This window comes from Pelecanus crispus, chromosome 18, assembly GCF_030463565.1.
Source record: "Pelecanus crispus isolate bPelCri1 chromosome 18, bPelCri1.pri, whole genome shotgun sequence".
Lineage (NCBI taxonomy): Eukaryota > Metazoa > Chordata > Aves > Pelecaniformes > Pelecanidae > Pelecanus > Pelecanus crispus.
In genome coordinates, this window is record NC_134660.1 from 8,144,673 (window position 1) to 8,162,443 (window position 17,771).

A 17,771-nucleotide genomic window follows, 5' to 3' on the forward strand; every position below is an offset into this window, starting at 1 on the left:
TGCGCTCCTGGTTTAGTTCCTGGAGCCTTTCCCTGCAGAGCTGCTGACCTTTACTTTCTTCCAAGCACCATGGGGCAGACCACCATCACCCAGCAAGAAGGACAAGTCACAGTGAAGCAGAGACACCTTCCAGACCACCTGTGCCTACGAGGTCTCTAACTTCAATGGCTTGTTCTGGCACCAGCAGAGGAAAGGCCAAGCTCCCCAGCTGGTCTCGTATCACATGGCAGCTGGCTCCAAGCAGAGTGGCTGTCTCACCATGTTGCTGAACACCACGGGGAACACCAGCCTTCTGCAGCTGGAGAAAGTGGAGGTCTCTGACAGTGCCTTGTACCTCTGTGCTGTGCAAGACACCCACGTGCAGGGAGCTTCCTTGGCTGTGCAACAAGCCGGGGCAGGGAGGGGATCTGCCTGTGCAAGGTACTGAGCATGGGGGAAGGGGCCCTCAGCTCTGCCCTGGCAGTGCTGCTTCCCCTGTGCACCTGGAGATCTGCAGGGCAAGATCCTCTTTCTGAAAGGGGCCAGTGTCAGTGGCTCTGGAGATGGCCAAATGTGACTGTAGGGCAGAGCCTGCTGGCAATCAGTATGGCAGCAGCTTGTTCTCAGCCCCTCACACTCAGTGTTAGTAAATTCCTGGAAGACCATGGCTAATTAGGTACATCAAAGGTCGACCAGCTCCACCCACAAGGCCCCTCGAGGGCATTTTGACAGAGAGCAGTGAGCTTGTTTGCTCTCTTCAATAAGTAAAGAATTCAACTGGATTTGAGTCGAGCCATCAGGTTATCTCCAGGTGTTCAGCCAGTCCAAGTGCAAAGTCTGTGCCTGAGGGGCAGAGCGAGCCACACAGAACAGCCCCAACTGCCAAAGGCCCAAGAGCTCCCCATGTTGGTAACCAATAAGCAAAGAGGCCAACAGACAAATGAAGCCTAACAACCCCTGGGCTCCTTGCAGTCTCCTCGGGGGAGTTAGAGGCATCTCTGGCCATCCGCAGCTCCTACACAGGGAGCGGTGTCATAGTGATGAGCTCCCATGGCAGCAAGGGACTGTGTGTCTGAGATAAGCCAGCCTTGCAGTAGGATGCTGTAGGGGAATTTTTATGTCACCCCTTGAGGTGAATTCATCACATGTTTGTGTGTAAAGAATTAGAAAACAAAAAAACCTAATGAACAAAGCATTGGACGGAGTCCTACCACCATAAGCAGTTCTACAAGGAGTCTGCAAAGATGCATAGGGAGCCGATTCCTTATGTACACTGGCACCAGCACCAATCCTGTGGGAAGCTGCATGGGGCACCTCAGCCTGGCATTGGGCCTGTCCCCCAGCACCAGCCCTGCTGCCCAAAGGTGGCCACTGAGCATTCACATTCCAGGGTGGCTCCAAGACAATGCTGGGGCTGTTTCTTATCTCATCACCAAGGGAAAGTGCCCTCCCTTACAGGGGGTCCTTCTCTCTCTGGCATCCCTGCCTCCAGCCGCTTTAACCCCTTCTGTATTTGGGCCTTCCTGGCCTCCATGCCAGATCATCCCTTGGTCACAAATCACCACTGCTGAGCAGTTACAATTTGAATTTCCTCTTCAGTGCAAATGCTGAGGCTTGGCATGAGAAATGAGGCTGTGCTCATCAATCTTCCTCCTTCTCTCACACTGGATTCTGTGTGGTGTTTTGATATCCTCAGGCTTGAGGAAAGTGTGCTATCTTTGATGTAATGTTTCCTGTCCATTCCAGACATCCATTTATGCAAGCAGGGTCTTAAATGCTCCATGCTTTCAGGCTGATCCCTGCCAGCCTTAGTTTGCAAGGAGAGCCAGAGAGGCTCAATCTCTCTGAAAGAGAATGGCCAGGAGCTCCATCCTCCCTTCACTCAGCACACACAAAACCACCTGTGCATGCACTGCCAGTTACACAGGAAACCCTGTCGGTGCACACACATTCACCCCCCAGACTTCCTATCACATAAGTGTTCACATGTGCTTACATGCACTTGCACACCCACACCCGAGCTATATATAGATATGTATGCATGCTCCTGTACACACGCAGATATCTATGCACACACATATGCCCACATGCGTGCACAGACATGCACACTGACACCACACACACTTACTCACCTGCAAAAATGTGCAGGTACACAAACACCCGCACATACACATACAGAAATGCACTTGTTCACACACACACTGGCAGACAAGTGAACACACAAATGCAAACACACAGGCACAAATAAGCCCTCAGGCACAGACAGATGCTCGTGCACATGAGGAAGCACAGCCTCTCCCCACTCTGAGAACCAGGACTCCACCAGCCAGCTCTCTGCCTCCGTGCCCCTGACAACTTCACGCAAGTCCTTGAAAGCCCAGTGCTCAGAAGGTAAATCAGGCACCAGCCACCCCTGGTGGGTTTAGTGACAGCAGAGGGCTTTGGGGCTTTTGTGGGTTGGACAGAAGTAATTCAGTTGACTGAGTTGTCATTACAGGAAAGAGAGAGGGTGTATTTGGGTCCAGGCTGCAGGGTCTTTTTTGGACATTCAGCCTGTTCACATGCAAAGTCTGTGCATGAGAGATAAAGTCAAAGCTAGAGACCATCCCTATTGCTGCAGCTCCAGGGGTTCTCCACCTGGCAAGTCAAAGTCATGCCAAACTCTTACAAGATCCAGCCCATCCCTGGTGATCGCCGTAGGGCACTTGCGGAGGCCTGGGACCAGTTCCAGCTTCAGCGCAGGGAGAGGTGCTGCCCTGACAGGCTCACATGTCAGCGAAGGGTTGTGTGTCTGGGGTGAGCCAGCTGGCCTGCAGCTGCAAATTTTGAGGCTGGGACACCAGAAAGGAAGCTGGCCTGATGAAGTTGCCTCAAGATAAATACCCTCGCTTGAAAAGACAAAGAAATATTACTTAAAGGGGTCTTAAAAGAGAGATAGAGAGAGACATTTTACCAGGGCCTGTAGTGACAGGACCAGGGGTAATGGTTTTAAACTGAAAGAGGGTAGATTTAGATTGGACATAAGGAAGGATTTTTTTTACATTTAGGTTGGCAAGACACTGGAACAGGTTGCCCAGAGAAGGTGTGGATGTCTCATCATTGGAAGTGTTCAAGGTCAGATTGCTTGGGGCTTTGAGCAAGCTATTCTAGGGAGAGATGTCCCTGCCCATGGCAGCGGGGGATGGACTAGATGATCTTTCAAGGTCCTTTCCAAACAAAACCATTTTTTGATTCTACAGTCCTGTGATTCCATGGTTCTATGACAGCCCTGGCCAGGGCCACCCACCTATGGGCCCTTGGGCAATTCCCCCACCACGCAGCACTACCACCGGCATCAGCATTGGCAATGGCTAGGCACCAGCATCCTCACTGGAATCAGCAATGGGCTGTGCACAACCTCCTCCACCATTTCCCCCACAGAAGGTCTCTTCCAGTGCTCAGAAGCCATCCTGCAGCATCAGGAGTTTGAGCTCAACACAGACATGAGAAAATGATGTCGAATCCTGTAGGCTGGGAAAGACCGTTAAGCTCATCGCATCCAACCGCAAACCTAACACTGCCAAGTCCACCACTAAAGCTTGTCCCTAAGTGCCACACCTACGCATCTTTTAAAAAACTCCAGGGATGATGACTCAACGGCTTGCCTGGGCAGCCTGTGTCAATGCTTGACAATCCTTTTGGTGAAAAAATTTGTGCTAATATCCAGTCTAAACTTCCCTTGACGTAACTTGAGGCTGTTTCCTCTTGTTCTATTGCTTGTTACTTGGGAAGAGACCAACACCACCTCACTACAACCTCCTTTCAGGTAGCTGTAGAGAGCGATAAGGTCTCCCGTCAGCCTCCTTTTCTCCACACTGAACAACTCCAGTTCCTTCAGCTGCTCCTCATGAGACTTGTGCTCCAGACCCTTCAACAGCTTCTTTGTCCTTCTCTGGATATGCTCCAGCACCTCACTTCCTTTCCTGTAGTGAGGGGCCCAAAACTGAACGCAGTGTTTGAGGTGCGGCCTCACCAGTGCCGAGTACAGGAGCATGATCACTTCCCTAGTCCTGCTGGCCATGCTGATTCTAATACAAGTCAGGATGCTGTTGGCCTTCTTGGCCACCTGGGCACACTGCCGCCTCCTAATCAGCCAGCTGTCAACCACCAGCCCCAGTCCTTTTTTGTGAGGGAAATCTCGTTTCTACAATGGCAGAGGCCCCTGACTTGAACAGGCAAATATCCCTTCTCCGCGCATTCCTTGGATGGGCTTCAAAATGTCTAGACAGCATGCTTGCCTGGGTGGTGGTGTCCTGGAGCCTAGGGCAGCACAAGCAGCCAGGGGTTGTCCACGTGGATACGTGAAGGGATGGATGGAGCCTGTCTGTAAAGCAGAGGGCAACATCATCTGTGCCACCCATCTGTGGCTCCCCAGCCTGTGCACCAGTGAAAAAAGTTGTTGGGACATGTATGGGTGTGAATTTTTCAGCCAAGTCCAAGCCCAGGGACTTGGGAAACAGGAGTGGATACTCAGCAGAAGTATCCTACCTGCTTGTCTTGCTCTTGTGCTTCCCTTGGTATCCACCAATGGTTGCTGTTGGAGAGAATGGCTCTTAGCAGGAGACATGATTGCTCCTGTGATTTATTCCCTGGCCAAATGAGCACAAGGAAGGAAAATCGTTTTCTTGCCTTGCATCTAGGGATTGGCTGAACCTTGAGCCTGCAATATCAGACCGATCAGATACGTGGATCAGCTTTTGGTAGCTTACAGAAAGTGAGATGGAGAATGAGCCCAGTGAGAAAGCTGATGAAGTGACAGGTGGAGGGATATGGAGTCAGGCAAAGCTGAAGGACCTTTATGGCTTTGCAGATCATGCGCAGAAGGAATTTGTGCTGCAGTTCCCTCCAGAAGTGACCATCCAGGTAGGACAAAACAAAACAAAAGAGGACTTTTCTCCAAAGGCCTGAGTGAAGAGCAACCAGTTCTTCTGGGGACAGGCACTTTTCATCTTCTTGATGGAGCTTGGAGCATGTTGGAGGCAGAGGTTATAGGTCAGACACCTGGGAAGGCAGGGGATGCCTGGTGTCCAGCGGCTGAAGGTGAGTCAGCAGTGTGCCCTTGTGGCAAAGCAGACCCACTGCACGCTGAGGGGTCTTAGCAAAAGTGTAGCCAGCAGACGCGGGGAAGTGATGCTTCTCCTTGCTTTGTCACTCATGAGACCATGCCTGGGCTTCTGTGTTCAGTCTGGGGCTCCTCGATGTGTAGGAAATGTAGTGATATGTGGGAGTGAGTCCAGCGGAAGCCCCCAAGGCAGTCAAGGAGCTTGAGGACATGACGCGCTAAGAGAGCCTGAGGGCACGCGGCCTGAGCAAAAGAAGGCTCAAGGCAGACCTTATGGGTGTCGACAAGTATGTGCTCTGAGGATGTGGAAAAGATGGAGCCAGGCTCTTCTCAGAGGTGTGCGTTGGCAGGACAAGTGGCAACAGCCACAATTGGTACCCTGGGAAGTTTTATTTAGATAGTAGAAGCAGATGCTGTGCAGGCTCTGACCTTGGCAATTTTCAAGACTTGACTGGGCACAGCCCTGACCAGCCTGATCTCATGAGACCTGCCCTGAGCAGGGACTTGGAATGGCTGTGGCAGGTTTGTTTCTTAAAGGCTAGTCGTAAAGAGAGGACAAATGCAGATCCACCTGGTTCTGAGGAAACTGAGAAGAAAAGGGTTATGGTTAAGTGGAAGGACTGTTTCTGGTTTGGTTTTTTCCCACAATGAGCTTTTCAGAAGCTGAATTATGAGATGGGATTGGCAGGAAGCTTCATTTATTGGTTCCTGAGATAACTTTTTTTGGCTAGAGGGAGAAAGTCCCCAGTGCCTGGGAGGCTGTGAGACAGTTGGTGTCTGCAGGGTTTAGGGGTGTTGACCGTTGTGTTTGTGAGAGCTGCAGCCTTGGGGTGTGGGGACAGGAGCTTGGGGCTAGACATGGTGCATGAGCCAGGAGAGGCCACCTCAACCATGGTCTTGAGGTTGGTGACTCAAGAGGCACAAGGCATCACCTGACTAAGAGGGAGGAAGAAAAAGTGGAGGTGTTCAATGCTTTTTTGCCTCCGTCTTTAATAATACTGATAGACCTTGGGCTGCCCGGTCCTCTGAGTCAGAGGGCCAAGGCTGCGGGAAGAGTGACTTCCCATTTGTGGACACCGAAGTTGAAAGAGACCAGCTGTGTCAGGTCAATGTTCACAAGTCCATGGGGCCAGGTGGCATTCATGCCAGAGAACTGAAGCAGCTCTGGCGGATGTTACAGCAAGACCTCTCTTGATCATCTACCAAAGGTCTTGGCACTCTGGGGAAGTCCCTGCTGACTGGAAGCCAGCCAGTGTTACTCCAATTTACAAGAAGGCCATGAGGGAAGACCCAGGAAGCTACAGAGCTGTGAGGCTAACCTCACTTCCTGGGAAAACTATGGAGAAGATCATACCGGCTGCTATTGAAAGGCATTTAAAGCACAATGCGATCATCAGGCACAGTTGCATGGGTTCACAAAGGGAAAGTCCTGTTGAACTAATTGAAAATCCTTCCATGACAAGCTCACCCTCCAGGTGGATGAAGGGAAGGTGGTGGATGTAGCTTTTCTGGATTTCAGTCAGGCCTTTGATAGTGTCCCTCACAGCATCCTTCTGGACAAGTTGTCCAACCGTGAGATGAGCAGGTACACGGTGCGCTGGGTGAAGAGCTGGCTGAACGGCAGGGCTCAGAATCTTGTAGTGACTGAGGCTACATCTGGCTGGTGACCGTTCACCAGTGGTGTTCCTCAGGGCTCAATTCTAGGGCCAGTTCTGTTCAATGTATTTCTCAATGATCCGGAGGCAGGAGCTGAATGCACCATGAGCAAGTTTGCTGATGATACCAAACAGGAGGTGCTGTTGACTCTCTCGAAGGACAAGAGGCCTTGCAGAGGGATCTAGAAAAGAGGGCACTGGGCAGTCATTAATGGCATGAAATGTAATAAGACCAAATGCTGGATTCTGCACCTGGGATGGAGTATTGCTGGTCACAAGTATAAATTGGGAGAGCAGCCCTGCAGAAAGGGATCTGCGGGTGCTGGTTGACAGCAGGCTCAATAGGAGTCAGCAGTGTGCCCTGGCAGCCAAGAGGGCAAACTGCATCCTGGGGTGCACCAAATGCAGTATCATAACCAGCTGGTCAAAAGAGGTGATTATCCTTCTGTACTTAGCACTGGTGCGTTCTCACCTTGAGTATGGTGTGTAGTTCTGGGCCCCACAATTTATGAAGGATGTGAAGGTCCTGGAATGCATCCAGAGGAGGGCAACAAAGCTGGTGAAAGGGCTGGAAGGTATGTCCTGTGAGGAGCGGGTGAGGACTTTGGGTTTGTCTAGTCTGGAGAAAAGAAAACTGGGGCGGTGACCTCATTGCTCTCAACAGCTTCCTGAGAGGGAGGTGCTGATCTCTTCTCCCTGGTATCCAGCGACAGCATGCGTGGGAATGGTTCAAAGCTGTATCAGGGGAAGTTCACATTTGACATGAGGAAGCATTTCTTTACTGAGAGAGTGGTAAAACCCTGGAACAGGCGTCCTAGAGAGATGGTCAATGCCCCATGCCTGTGAATGTTTAACAGACATTTGGACAACGTCCTTAATGAGATGTTTTAACTTGGTCAGCCCTGAAGTGGTCAGGCAGTTGGACTAGATGATCATAGTAGGTCCCTTCCAACTAAAATCCTGTATTTATTCTCCTGCATGAATCTGCTGTATCAGAGAAATTTGATCTCTGTCAGAAACACACCATTTCACTGTCCCCATTTCTGTGCTGACTGCCCTCAGATCTCCCATGCCTAGCTCCAGTTCCCACCCTTGATGCATTCAGCAGCATGGAAGACTTTTTCCTGCTACTTCTTGCCCATGCCTACTGGCCATAGCCCTGAGATTGGGTGTTGGAGGGGAGAGGAGAGTGGAATATCAGCTGTGGACCATCCCAAAGGCTGTTCCCTGCTTTAACACTCTTCCATTCTGCAAAGCAAATCATCTCCCCGAGCCTCACCCACCACCCCAGTGCAGCTCTGGCCATAGCAAAGGCAATGCCCTTCGTCAAGAGCTCATGGGGCTGCTGATCCCTCACCACCTCCTGCCTCTCTGGCCATTTGTGGGCACTGACACAGCAAGGCAAGGCCTGATGGCCACGAGCAGCCAGGGATGACTTCCTCAGCTCCCAGGGATGGTGCCCAAAAGAGGAGCCACCACAGCGTGTGAAACCCTCCCATTCCTCTGTGAAAGGAGAAGGGTCTCCTTGTGCCCTCACCTGCTTCCACCCCTCAGCAAGACCCTTCTCCTTTGGCACCTTGGGGAGTGTCCACAGAGGGAAGGACCACATGGAGGCCAGGCCTGAATGCAGCAGAACTTTAATGAGGCAAAAGAGGGAAATAATGTCACTCTGAGTGGAGGACAGCAGTGCAGGGAGCCCCGGAGGCAGCCTAGAGTCTGCAGTCCTTGTCCATGGAGAGTTCTTGCATGACGTCCGTCTGCCTGTGCCATACAAGGGAGAGGAGCCAGATGGTCCCCACCAGGCTGGCTTTGGTGGGACCTTGCTGCCAAGGGGATACAAAGCAAACAAAGAAAAGGGGAAACAAGGCAAAACCATTCAGCTATACTGAAAACACCTCCAAAATCTCGATCCCGTGCTCATTACCATGTTCTGAGTTCCTCAAGGTGTCTCCCTGGGGCTTTCCCAAGAATCTTTAGCAGGGGAGGCACCTTCTGCCACAGTATCGGCTGGAAATGCCAGAGAGGTCAAAGCCCCCAGAGGAGATGGGCACTCCCTCAGAGCTGAGGATGCTGCCAACAGCAGCAGAGGTGGAGGAGCCCACAACGGTGTTCTGCGGGAAGGAGCTGAGGATGGGTCCAGGCAGGGTCACCACCACGGGGGAGGGCTGGATGATGACGGTGGAGTTCTGGCACTGCCTGACACAGGGCTCGTTGCAGCTGTTGGCCAGCGGGGTCGGGCCGCAAGGCCGGCATGGCAGGCACTGGTCATAGCAGGACATGTCTCAAAGTCAGAAGTGCACCTGGGAGAGAAGCAGGGAAGAAGCAGAGCACAGGCGTGGTTAGGAGCAGCCAAGGCCACTACTCAGTGGGGAGCTGGAAGCAGTGCCAGGAGCCACACGGTCTTCTTTGTCCTACAAAATGAAGCCTGGCCCACATTGCTCTCTCCTAGTTCTTAACCCAAGAGCTCCCTCAGCCACATCCCAGACTCTCTCTAGCACACAATCTCCCCGCAATCCTCTGGCATGACAAGGAGCTCCAGGGCCCAGCTCAAGACAAAGACAATATTGGATGAGTTGTACATCGAGGAGAGATCACACTTTGGAAGAGGAGGAGAAGGGGCTTCAGACTCACCTGGTTCCCAAGCAGAAGGAGGCAAGAGAAGTGGATGAGAGAGCAGGCACTTGCGCTGCCTTTTATACCTGCCCTTCATTGCCGCAGGACCAGAGGCACCCGCGGCAGAGGTAGCAATTCTCGGACAAGCTCATCTTGAATGCAAACCAGCGCAGCTAATGACATGGGCTGTGCTTTGTTTCCTGCACTGATGCCTTTTCATTTCCAGATTTGTGCCATGCCCATTTCCCAGTGAAGGCTTCTTCTGAGCAATTGGATGAAAGGCCGCGGCATTTGTAGGACAGGAATGCAGCAGTGCTGGCAGAAGACTCAGCTCAAGTGCTGGATGGGTTCAGGCCAGGCAAATGACATCAGCCTGGGTCACTCTGGTGGGGTTGTTTGAAGTGTCTTTCTCAGGAAGAGGCTTCAGCAATCCTCAGCCGCATGTCCAAATGGATTGTCTGCTAGGTTTTAAACTCATCCTGCCTAACACTGCCCTCAGGAAAAAATTCTGGCCTGTTTTGACTCATTCCCTCTCTGTGCAGTCTGTGAGCACACAGGTGATGCCATGGGCATGCGTGGGGCCTTGTCCTTCCCCACAATGCTCTAGCATTGCCACAGTTGTCCCCAGGTGTCCTCAGCATAGCCCATAACTGGTTGCGTTCTTACGTGTGTTCCTGTCCTGTGTGCACTTATCTGCAGCCAGATTTACCTGGAAGCACATAGGAGAAGAAATTTGTCTGTGACTCCACACTGATGTGCTTGAGCTTGTGTGTGTGCGTGTTTCCTTTTGTGTCCCTCGTCAGGAGGGGATGTGCCGCTCATGGCAGGGACACTCTCCTCTGCCCTGTCCATGAGCACCACAGAGCAGCATGTTCCCAGGGTCAGAAGGAGCCTGAGTGCCACTGAGTGCTGATGGCAGCAGCCTGCACGAGATCTGTCCAGGGAAGAGGCACAGAAATGCAGCCCCTGCCTCCTGAGACCTCCTTTTCCTACCCCCTCCAAAGCTCACGCTCCACTGCTGCTGATTTTAGGCCACAGCAGGGATGGTTTCACACAAGTTTGGATTCTTAGCTTAATTCAGTTTAAAATTTTGGGAGTGCCTCAGCGTGGCTGGCAGTCCCTCCACCCTGCCTCTCCAAGCCAGGACACAGCAGCTCTCCCCACTGTTAAAGAGTTCAGGAAGATGGGGTTTGCTTTGTGGGCATGGAGAAAGGCTGAGGAATCCTGCCCACCTCATGCTGGCCACCTGCTTCCGGTGCCGTGTCAGTACTGTCTGGGGTGGGGGACAGCCCCCTCTCATGTCTAAGCCCATGCCAAATGTACTTGTGCCACCCGTCGACCTGGCATTTTGTCAGACCTTGGACCAAACTGGTACGGAATGAAAGGAACATGGAGCGTGACGTCGCTGTGCTCTGATTGGAAGGAGAGGCCCTGTGGCTTGCACAGGGAAAGCCAAAGAACTGAGGACTGCTTTGCTGCTGAGCCCCCAGGGCCATCATGTCCCACATGGGAATGTCAGTCTGAGTGCCCAGCAAGGGCCCCTGGCAGGGAAGGGACGTTGCGTTTGGGGCCTCATTCTCCAAAGCCTGGTGCTGTCCCACAGGCATGTTGAGAAGAGGCCCTCTTTCCAACAAGGGCTGTCCGCACTGTGTAAAGTTCCTCAGCCCATCTCCCCTCCTGAATGTCCGTCTGCCTGGGCTCAGCTCCAACTTGGAGACCGTGCAGTCGAGGCCTTCCCCCCTTCCCTGCAGTGACCTCAGTGACATCAGTGCCAGGAAACTCTGCTGAGAGAGCTCAGCCAGGGCTGATGCCCCTCTCCATGGAGACACAGCTGAGGGTCTCATGTAGCTGAGGGCTAACCTCATTTCTTTCTCATGAGGTAACGGGAACTGTGGAGAAGGGAAGGGCAAGGAATGTGTGTACCTAGAGTTTAGAAGGACCTTTGACACCTCTCCCATACTACCCTGATGATCAAATTGGCGATGAATGGGTTCAGCGAGAGGCTGATAAGGTGGGTGGAAAATTGGCTGGACTGCCAGGCTCAGAGTTGTGAACGTAGAGAAATGGGCTGACTGGAACGTCATGAAGGTTCAAAAGAGCAAGGGCAAGGTTTTGCATCTGATGGAGGAACCAGCCCATGCAGTCATGCAGGCTGGTGGCTAGCTGCCTAGGAAGCAGATGCACAGGAAAAGATGTGGGGTTTTAGTAGACAGCCAGCTGAACGCGAGACCACAGCGTGCCCTTGCAGTAAAATAGGTCAACTGCATCCTGAGCTGTGTTAGTCAAAGTGTTGCCAGCAGGTGCAAGAAAATGTCCCTGCCCCTCTGTCCCATTGGAGATGCCATCTAGTGTGCTGCATGGAGGCTGGGGCTCCGCAGTCCAATAAGGATATTGACATACTGAAGGGAGTCCAAGAAAGGCCACCAAGGAGGGTAGGGCGCTGTCAAACATGACATGCAAGGAGACACTGAGAGAACGGGGTCTGCTCTTCCAGCAGAAGAGGTGGCTCAGGGGAGATCTTCTTCCTTTCTACAGCTGCTTGATCAGAGGAGACAGAGAAGGTGCACATAGCATCTGGCCCAGGTGACAGGGAGGGCCTTCTTGGAGTAGAGACGCTGGACAGCAGCTGGGATATGGAGAAATCTGCTTCAGCAGTAAGCTAAAAGAAGTAAGAACAACTGGAATGGGTTTTGCAGGGAAGTTGTGCAATCTCCATCCTGGGAGGTGTTTAACCTAGACTGAATGAGACCATGAGTAACTGGATCTAATGGGATCTATTCCGAGCAGGGGGGTGATCTGGACGGCCACTGGAGGTGCCTTCTCACCTACATTCTGAGATTCCCACCCTTACACCAGCCCTCCCTGAGCCCTGCACGCCCATGGGCTCACTTGTCCTCACACCCCCTCGGCCTCAGCAGAGCTGTCAGGCCTTGTGCCGGCACTGGGGAGAGGCAGCTGAAGGGAGGCTCTGCAGCCTGCTCCTTCCTTCCCCTGGGCAGGAAATGCGTGGCTGCTCTTTGCAGCCCCTGCGGTGGCAGGCAGCTCTGGGAAGCTGGTGCATGTGGCGGGTGAGGGTCCTGCAGCTGCCGCAGGCTGGAGCGGGCACTGGGCAGGCTTGTTGTTGGTGGGAGGGGACGGGCAGAGTGGGCTTGCAGGAGACAAAGTTGTGCCCGTGCAGAGCCGCTGAGCACTGGGAGCCCGGGCGAGCCCCCGAGCGGCGCCGGCGCAGGGCTCAGCCCCGGGGCGGAGCTGGCGGCGGCGGCGGCGGCGGCGGCGGCGGCGGCGGCGAGAAAAGAGGGGAGGGGAGGGGAGGGGAGGGGAGGGGGAGGGGAGGGGAGGGGAGGGGAGGGGAGGGGAGGGGAGGAGAGGAGAGGAGAGGAGGGGAGGGGAGGGGAGGGGAGGGGAGGGGAGGGGAGGGGAGGGGAGGGGAGGGGAGGGGAGGGGAGAGGAGAGGAGGGGAGGGGAGGGGAGGGGAGGGGAGAGGAGAGGAGAGGAGAGGAGAGGAGAGGAGAGGAGAGGAGAGGAGAGGAGAGGAGAGGAGAGGAGAGGAGAGGAGAGGAGAGGAGAGGAGAGGAGAGGAGAGGAGAGGAGAGGAGAGGAGGCGGCGCGGCCGGAGCAGAGAGCCGGGGCTGGCGGCGGGCAGCGAGGCGCGGGCGGCGGAGCGGCGGGATGCGGCGGTGCCGGGGCGCAGGGCTGGCGGGGCTGGCCGCGGTGCTGCTGGGTGCGCGGGGCTGGCGGCGGTGGCGGGGGGGTAGGCTCTGTGCCCGGGCTGCTCCCCAGGGAGCCCAGCGCCAGCTCGGGCCTCTCCTTCTGCACCGTCTCTTTCCCCTCCCGGCCTCTCTGCCCTCTCTGCTCCCCCTTTCCCAGAGCTCTGCAGTCCCCCCTACGTAGCCTCCTTTGTTCCCATCATCTCTACCATCACAACTTGGCTGGCACGTGCGCCCGCTTCTCCGGGCACGCACTCTTGCCTCGGGTAATTCCGCACTTACTATTGCCCTGATTTCAGCCCTCCTTCACTACAACACCCACTCTTGCTGGGTACTACTGTCTACTACTCTACTGTCTCTTCCTCTCTTCATCCGTGCATGCACCCCTCTTCTGAGCCATCTCTCCATGCATCTACCATCCCTAACCCCTCTTCCTGCTCTGAGACCCCTCTCTCATCTCTCCTTCTGCTTCCTTCATAGCTGTGGGCACAGGTTTGCTTTCCTGCACCGCGCCATACATCCTCTCATCCCCACGTGCATTCAGCCTTTATTTCTGTTCTGAATTCAGCCCTCCTTCCTTCACTGGAACACACCCAACTCTCCCGTCACCTCTCCCTCTCACCGTCCATCCATCCATCCATGCACCTGACTTTCTTCCCATCTCTGCATGCATCAGTTCCAAAATCCCTGCCAGCCTTTTCCCCTCACTCCACACACCCACACTAGCATCACTCTCCATCCCAGCTGAACAGCTCTCCATCCGTTCCAGTCTGGCTCTGTCTCACTGCCACTCTTCACAACAGTTTCTCTGGGAGAATGAGAGCTGGGTGATCTTTGATGACCTTTGGGCTTGCCTTCTCCTTTCTGTGCAGTGGCTGTGGGCAGAGCCCAGGTGCAGCAGGACCCCTCGGCAGAGACCACCGAGGGAACCGACATCAGCATCAACTGCTCACACCCCAACATAAGGACCACTGACTTCATCTACTGGTACCGTCAGCTCCCGGGCCAAGGCCTCACATTCATCGCATTTGCTAACCAAGGCTCCAAGGAAGTGCAGGACCCTCCGGGGCAGCTGTCGGTGGCGGCAGACCGCCGGTCCAGCGCCCTGCGGCTCTCCCGGCCCCGGCGCGGGGACGCGGCGGTGTATTACTGCGGCGTGGGAGGCACGGGGAGAGGAGCCGGGGCTGCGGGCGGGCACGAACCGCGGCGGGCGGGGCCGGGCGTGTGTGTGGGGGGCGGGGGGACAGCCCCGGCCGGGACCGACAGGGGGCGCTGCCGCTCCGCCCCCCTGGCACCGCCACTGCCATCGCCACCGGTCCTGGGAACGGCTTCGGCATCGACAGCGGCACCGGCATCCCCAGGTCCTCCTTGCAGTCAGTGCCTGGGCTCATGGGGTGGGCTGACCTTGGCTGGGCACCAGGTGCCCACCCAGCCGCTCCGTTCCTGCCCTCCTCAGCAGGACACGGTGCAGGCGCAGAAAATAAGATGCTGACCGAGTTGAAAGATGTACAATGAAATACTCTTCTCTCAGCTCCTCAGAGCACCCCCGCGTCTTTCTCCACAGGCAGAGAAAAGGCACTGGGGACACATGGCTCCTCTTGCCTTACACACCTGGCTAAAAGCCCTCCAGGAGTGCCAGGGCTCTCTGAGGACTCAGGCAGGAGTCTAGCAAGCAGCTCAGATGAATAAGTTGGACATATGAACTAGGGCAGAGGTATCCATGCCTCAGTGCTTGAAGGCAAAATCCCTCTGAGTTGAATCCCATGCGAGGCACCTCTGCTGAGAAAGAAGCCGGCACAAATGCAGGGTCTAATCTATGCTCTCCCTGCAGAGGAGGGAGGATTCTTGACCAGTTCTCTAGGGGAGAACCGATCTCGTCCCCAAGTGGGTGTCTAAGACAGATGGAGCTGAACCCCCATCTGAAGGATCCCTTTCTCTCCTTTCTTCCTCCTTAGGAATTTACATACCAGAAGTCTCATGTGGCTAAAGAGCAGAGAAATGCCCCTTCATCTGGCTCTCCTTAAACGTGCAAGGCATTGCACGTCATTGCTCTATGTCTTGGGCAGGCTTCACTCACCAGCTCAGCCAATGCACATGATCCAAACGACATCTCTTCATGCACCATCCTCCACACAAAGCCACGGTCCCCTTGGCTGAGCGAGAACGTTGGAAAGAGGTTGATGTATTGGAGGAGCTCTGGATGCCGCGATGTCAGGAGAAGGGAGGACAAACGGATCTCACCTTGCTGACTCACTTCAAGCTGTACACAATTGCCTGACATTGCTTCCTCTCCATCCACCTAGTAGGTATTGACAGCTCGTGATCCCAATTTTCTTTCCCCGTCACAGCCACTGCTGTACTTCCACACAGGGGTGCTTTGCGTGTGCACACACAGTGTAACATCTCTGCAGTTTAGCTCCATATAGGGAGAGCATACATCAGAGTCATCAGCATCATCAGGATAAGAACATGCCCACACCCTCCTCATTAACCCACCACCCACGGGTTGGACTCGACAGAGCCATCTTCTCTAAGTCCTGTGTCTGAGGCTCTAATGTGGTTGAGGGGAGACCAACGTGCAGTGGGTGTGAGGGGGAGATGCAGCTGAGGAGAGTCATGTGCCCAGCTTGAGCCCATTCACCCACAGAGGAGCCCTCTCCCTGCTCTCTCTCTGCCCCTCAGTACCTTGGACATGGAAACGGGGTTTAACCCTGAGATGGAGGTGCTTGGAAGGCTAAGTAGATGTGGGCTACTTGCTCGGCGAGGAAGGGCATCTGGTCACAAGTGATAGGGAAATGTCTGAAGTACTCGCTGCCTATTCCTCCTCACATGTACTGGCACACAGATGTACACACACAAAAGCACTATGCCCATGCACCTATGCCCACACAATTACGTATATGCAGACCAGTCACACACACCTTCATGCTCCCCTGCATGAAGGCACATGCGTGTGCTAAATCACATGCACACTCTGGAGGTGCATCCCCCCCTCCTCCCTTTTTTTTTTTCTCTCTTCAACCACTTTGCAACCTCAGGGATTCCTGCCAGACCGCGGCCTTGTGTAGTGAGCTGGTCAGTTAGGTGCCCTGTAATTGTACCAGAAACTGCTACATGGTCGAAGCGGAGAGTGGCCTTGTCCTTATCAGAAAGCCTTACATGGTTGAAGTGGGGAGTGAGAACAGGGGAGTGAGAACAGGGGAGTGAGAACAATCAGTTACCCCCTGACAGCTTTGAAACAGAGCAGTAATTACCGACTGAGAGCATGGCTCGGATGGAGATTCACAGTGACTAAAGCAAATCATCTCACGATTTTATAAAACAGCAGTCCTAAGTGAGGCCCTTTGAGCTCTCCTGGACTGCAGCGCGCTGCACCAGCATCTCCCCCTGAGCAGGACTCCTCTCACAGCTAGCAGACTCAGTTTGCTACAATCGGAGGTCCGTTGCTGACTGACAGTGGAGCCTGGGCTGAAACCCTTCACTCCTTGAGGCTCAACCCTCGCCCGTTGAGAAACGCCAAGACATTAGACCTGAGCATTTCACTGAACTCGAGGGCAATCTTTAAACTGGTATACCAGATCTTTTTATATTTGTATACATGTATCCATGGCTGTATGTATGCATGTGTGAATCAGTTTAAGTAGTCTGTAGATGTATGATTTGATTTCAAAGTGAGTCTTATACTGCTGCATTATCCTTATTCCTATAAACCATTGACCAAGTCTGAGACTAAGATTGGACCCAGCCGCACCTAGACTCCTCTCTGAGAAGGAGTTTAGAAAGCAAGGGGGTCTATCCTGAACCTCGTGACTCAACAGGAGGGTCTTCCTTATCCCCTGCATACACAATCTCTTTGTGAATCATTCCAACTCAGTGTAATTTAATTTTCCTTGATGCATTTCCATGTAATAATAGAGTGAACCTTGCCATCTTCCAATCTGTAACTAAGTCACTGTTTTGATCAATTTTGTCTAATCCCTTTATTAATCACTGATGACTGAGTGCTATTAAAATATTACAACGCAATCCTGCGATTTGTTACAAGTAAATCTAAACTGCTACTAAATCAAACTGTGTTAAGTCACTCATTCACAATAAATTCACATAATCAGCAGGAGTCACAAACCTGCACTTGTGACACACAATCACGGACACAATTGCTCACACACAGAGAACATTTGTGCACAGCCACTGTTGCCATGAGTATTACCAGAGGCACACACACGTACGTGCGAATGCACACATGAGCACAGCCAGAAGAACATGTACATGAGCATGACCATGCACACACACCACTGAGAACCAGGACGCCCGACACCAGCTCTCAGCCCCTCTAGACAGCTCCAGGCAAGTCCTTCAGACCCTACAGTCAAGGCAACAAATCAGTCCCTGGCCAGACCCATCAGCTTGAGTGACCTCAAGGGTCTGACAGTGGTTCAGTCTAGTGTTTTTCTCACTGTGAGGCAGAGAGAAACCGCAGCAGAGTTGAAGCTGTCATGGCCTTTCCACACATTGAGCCTCTCCACATCTCACATTTGTGTGTGAACAATAATATAAAAACTAGAGAACATGCCCATCGCCACAGCCCCACAAAGAATTCCCACATTCCTAGGAGAAGAATAAAAATCCTCCAGTGTTAGAAGCTCCCACCTGACCTGTGTGATCTCCAGGGAGCAGCCCTTGCTCTTGCAAAGGGAGCCCTGCTACAGTGACACA

At 53.5% G+C, this 17,771-nt stretch overlaps 1 protein-coding gene and 1 gene segment (V, D, J or C); one reads left to right on the forward strand and one right to left on the reverse strand.

The window, feature by feature from the left end:
• Positions 1-8,708: 8,708 nt before the first annotated feature.
• LOC142595226 (feather beta keratin-like) lies at positions 8,709-9,445 on the reverse strand. The gene is made up of 2 exons (XM_075722949.1): positions 9,367-9,445; positions 8,709-9,016 (listed from the first exon to the last, which is right to left on the reverse strand). Exons 1-2 carry the CDS (start codon positions 9,443-9,445, stop codon positions 8,709-8,711), a joined length of 387 nt encoding a protein of 128 aa, XP_075579064.1.
• A 1,885-nt stretch (positions 9,446-11,330) lies between these two features.
• LOC142595302 (T cell receptor alpha variable 4-like) lies at positions 11,331-15,079 on the forward strand. The segment is given in 4 exon segments: positions 11,331-11,359; positions 13,216-13,235; positions 13,928-14,211; positions 15,011-15,079. Coding segments are annotated over 4 exon segments (402 nt in total).
• Positions 15,080-17,771: the final 2,692 nt, after the last annotated feature.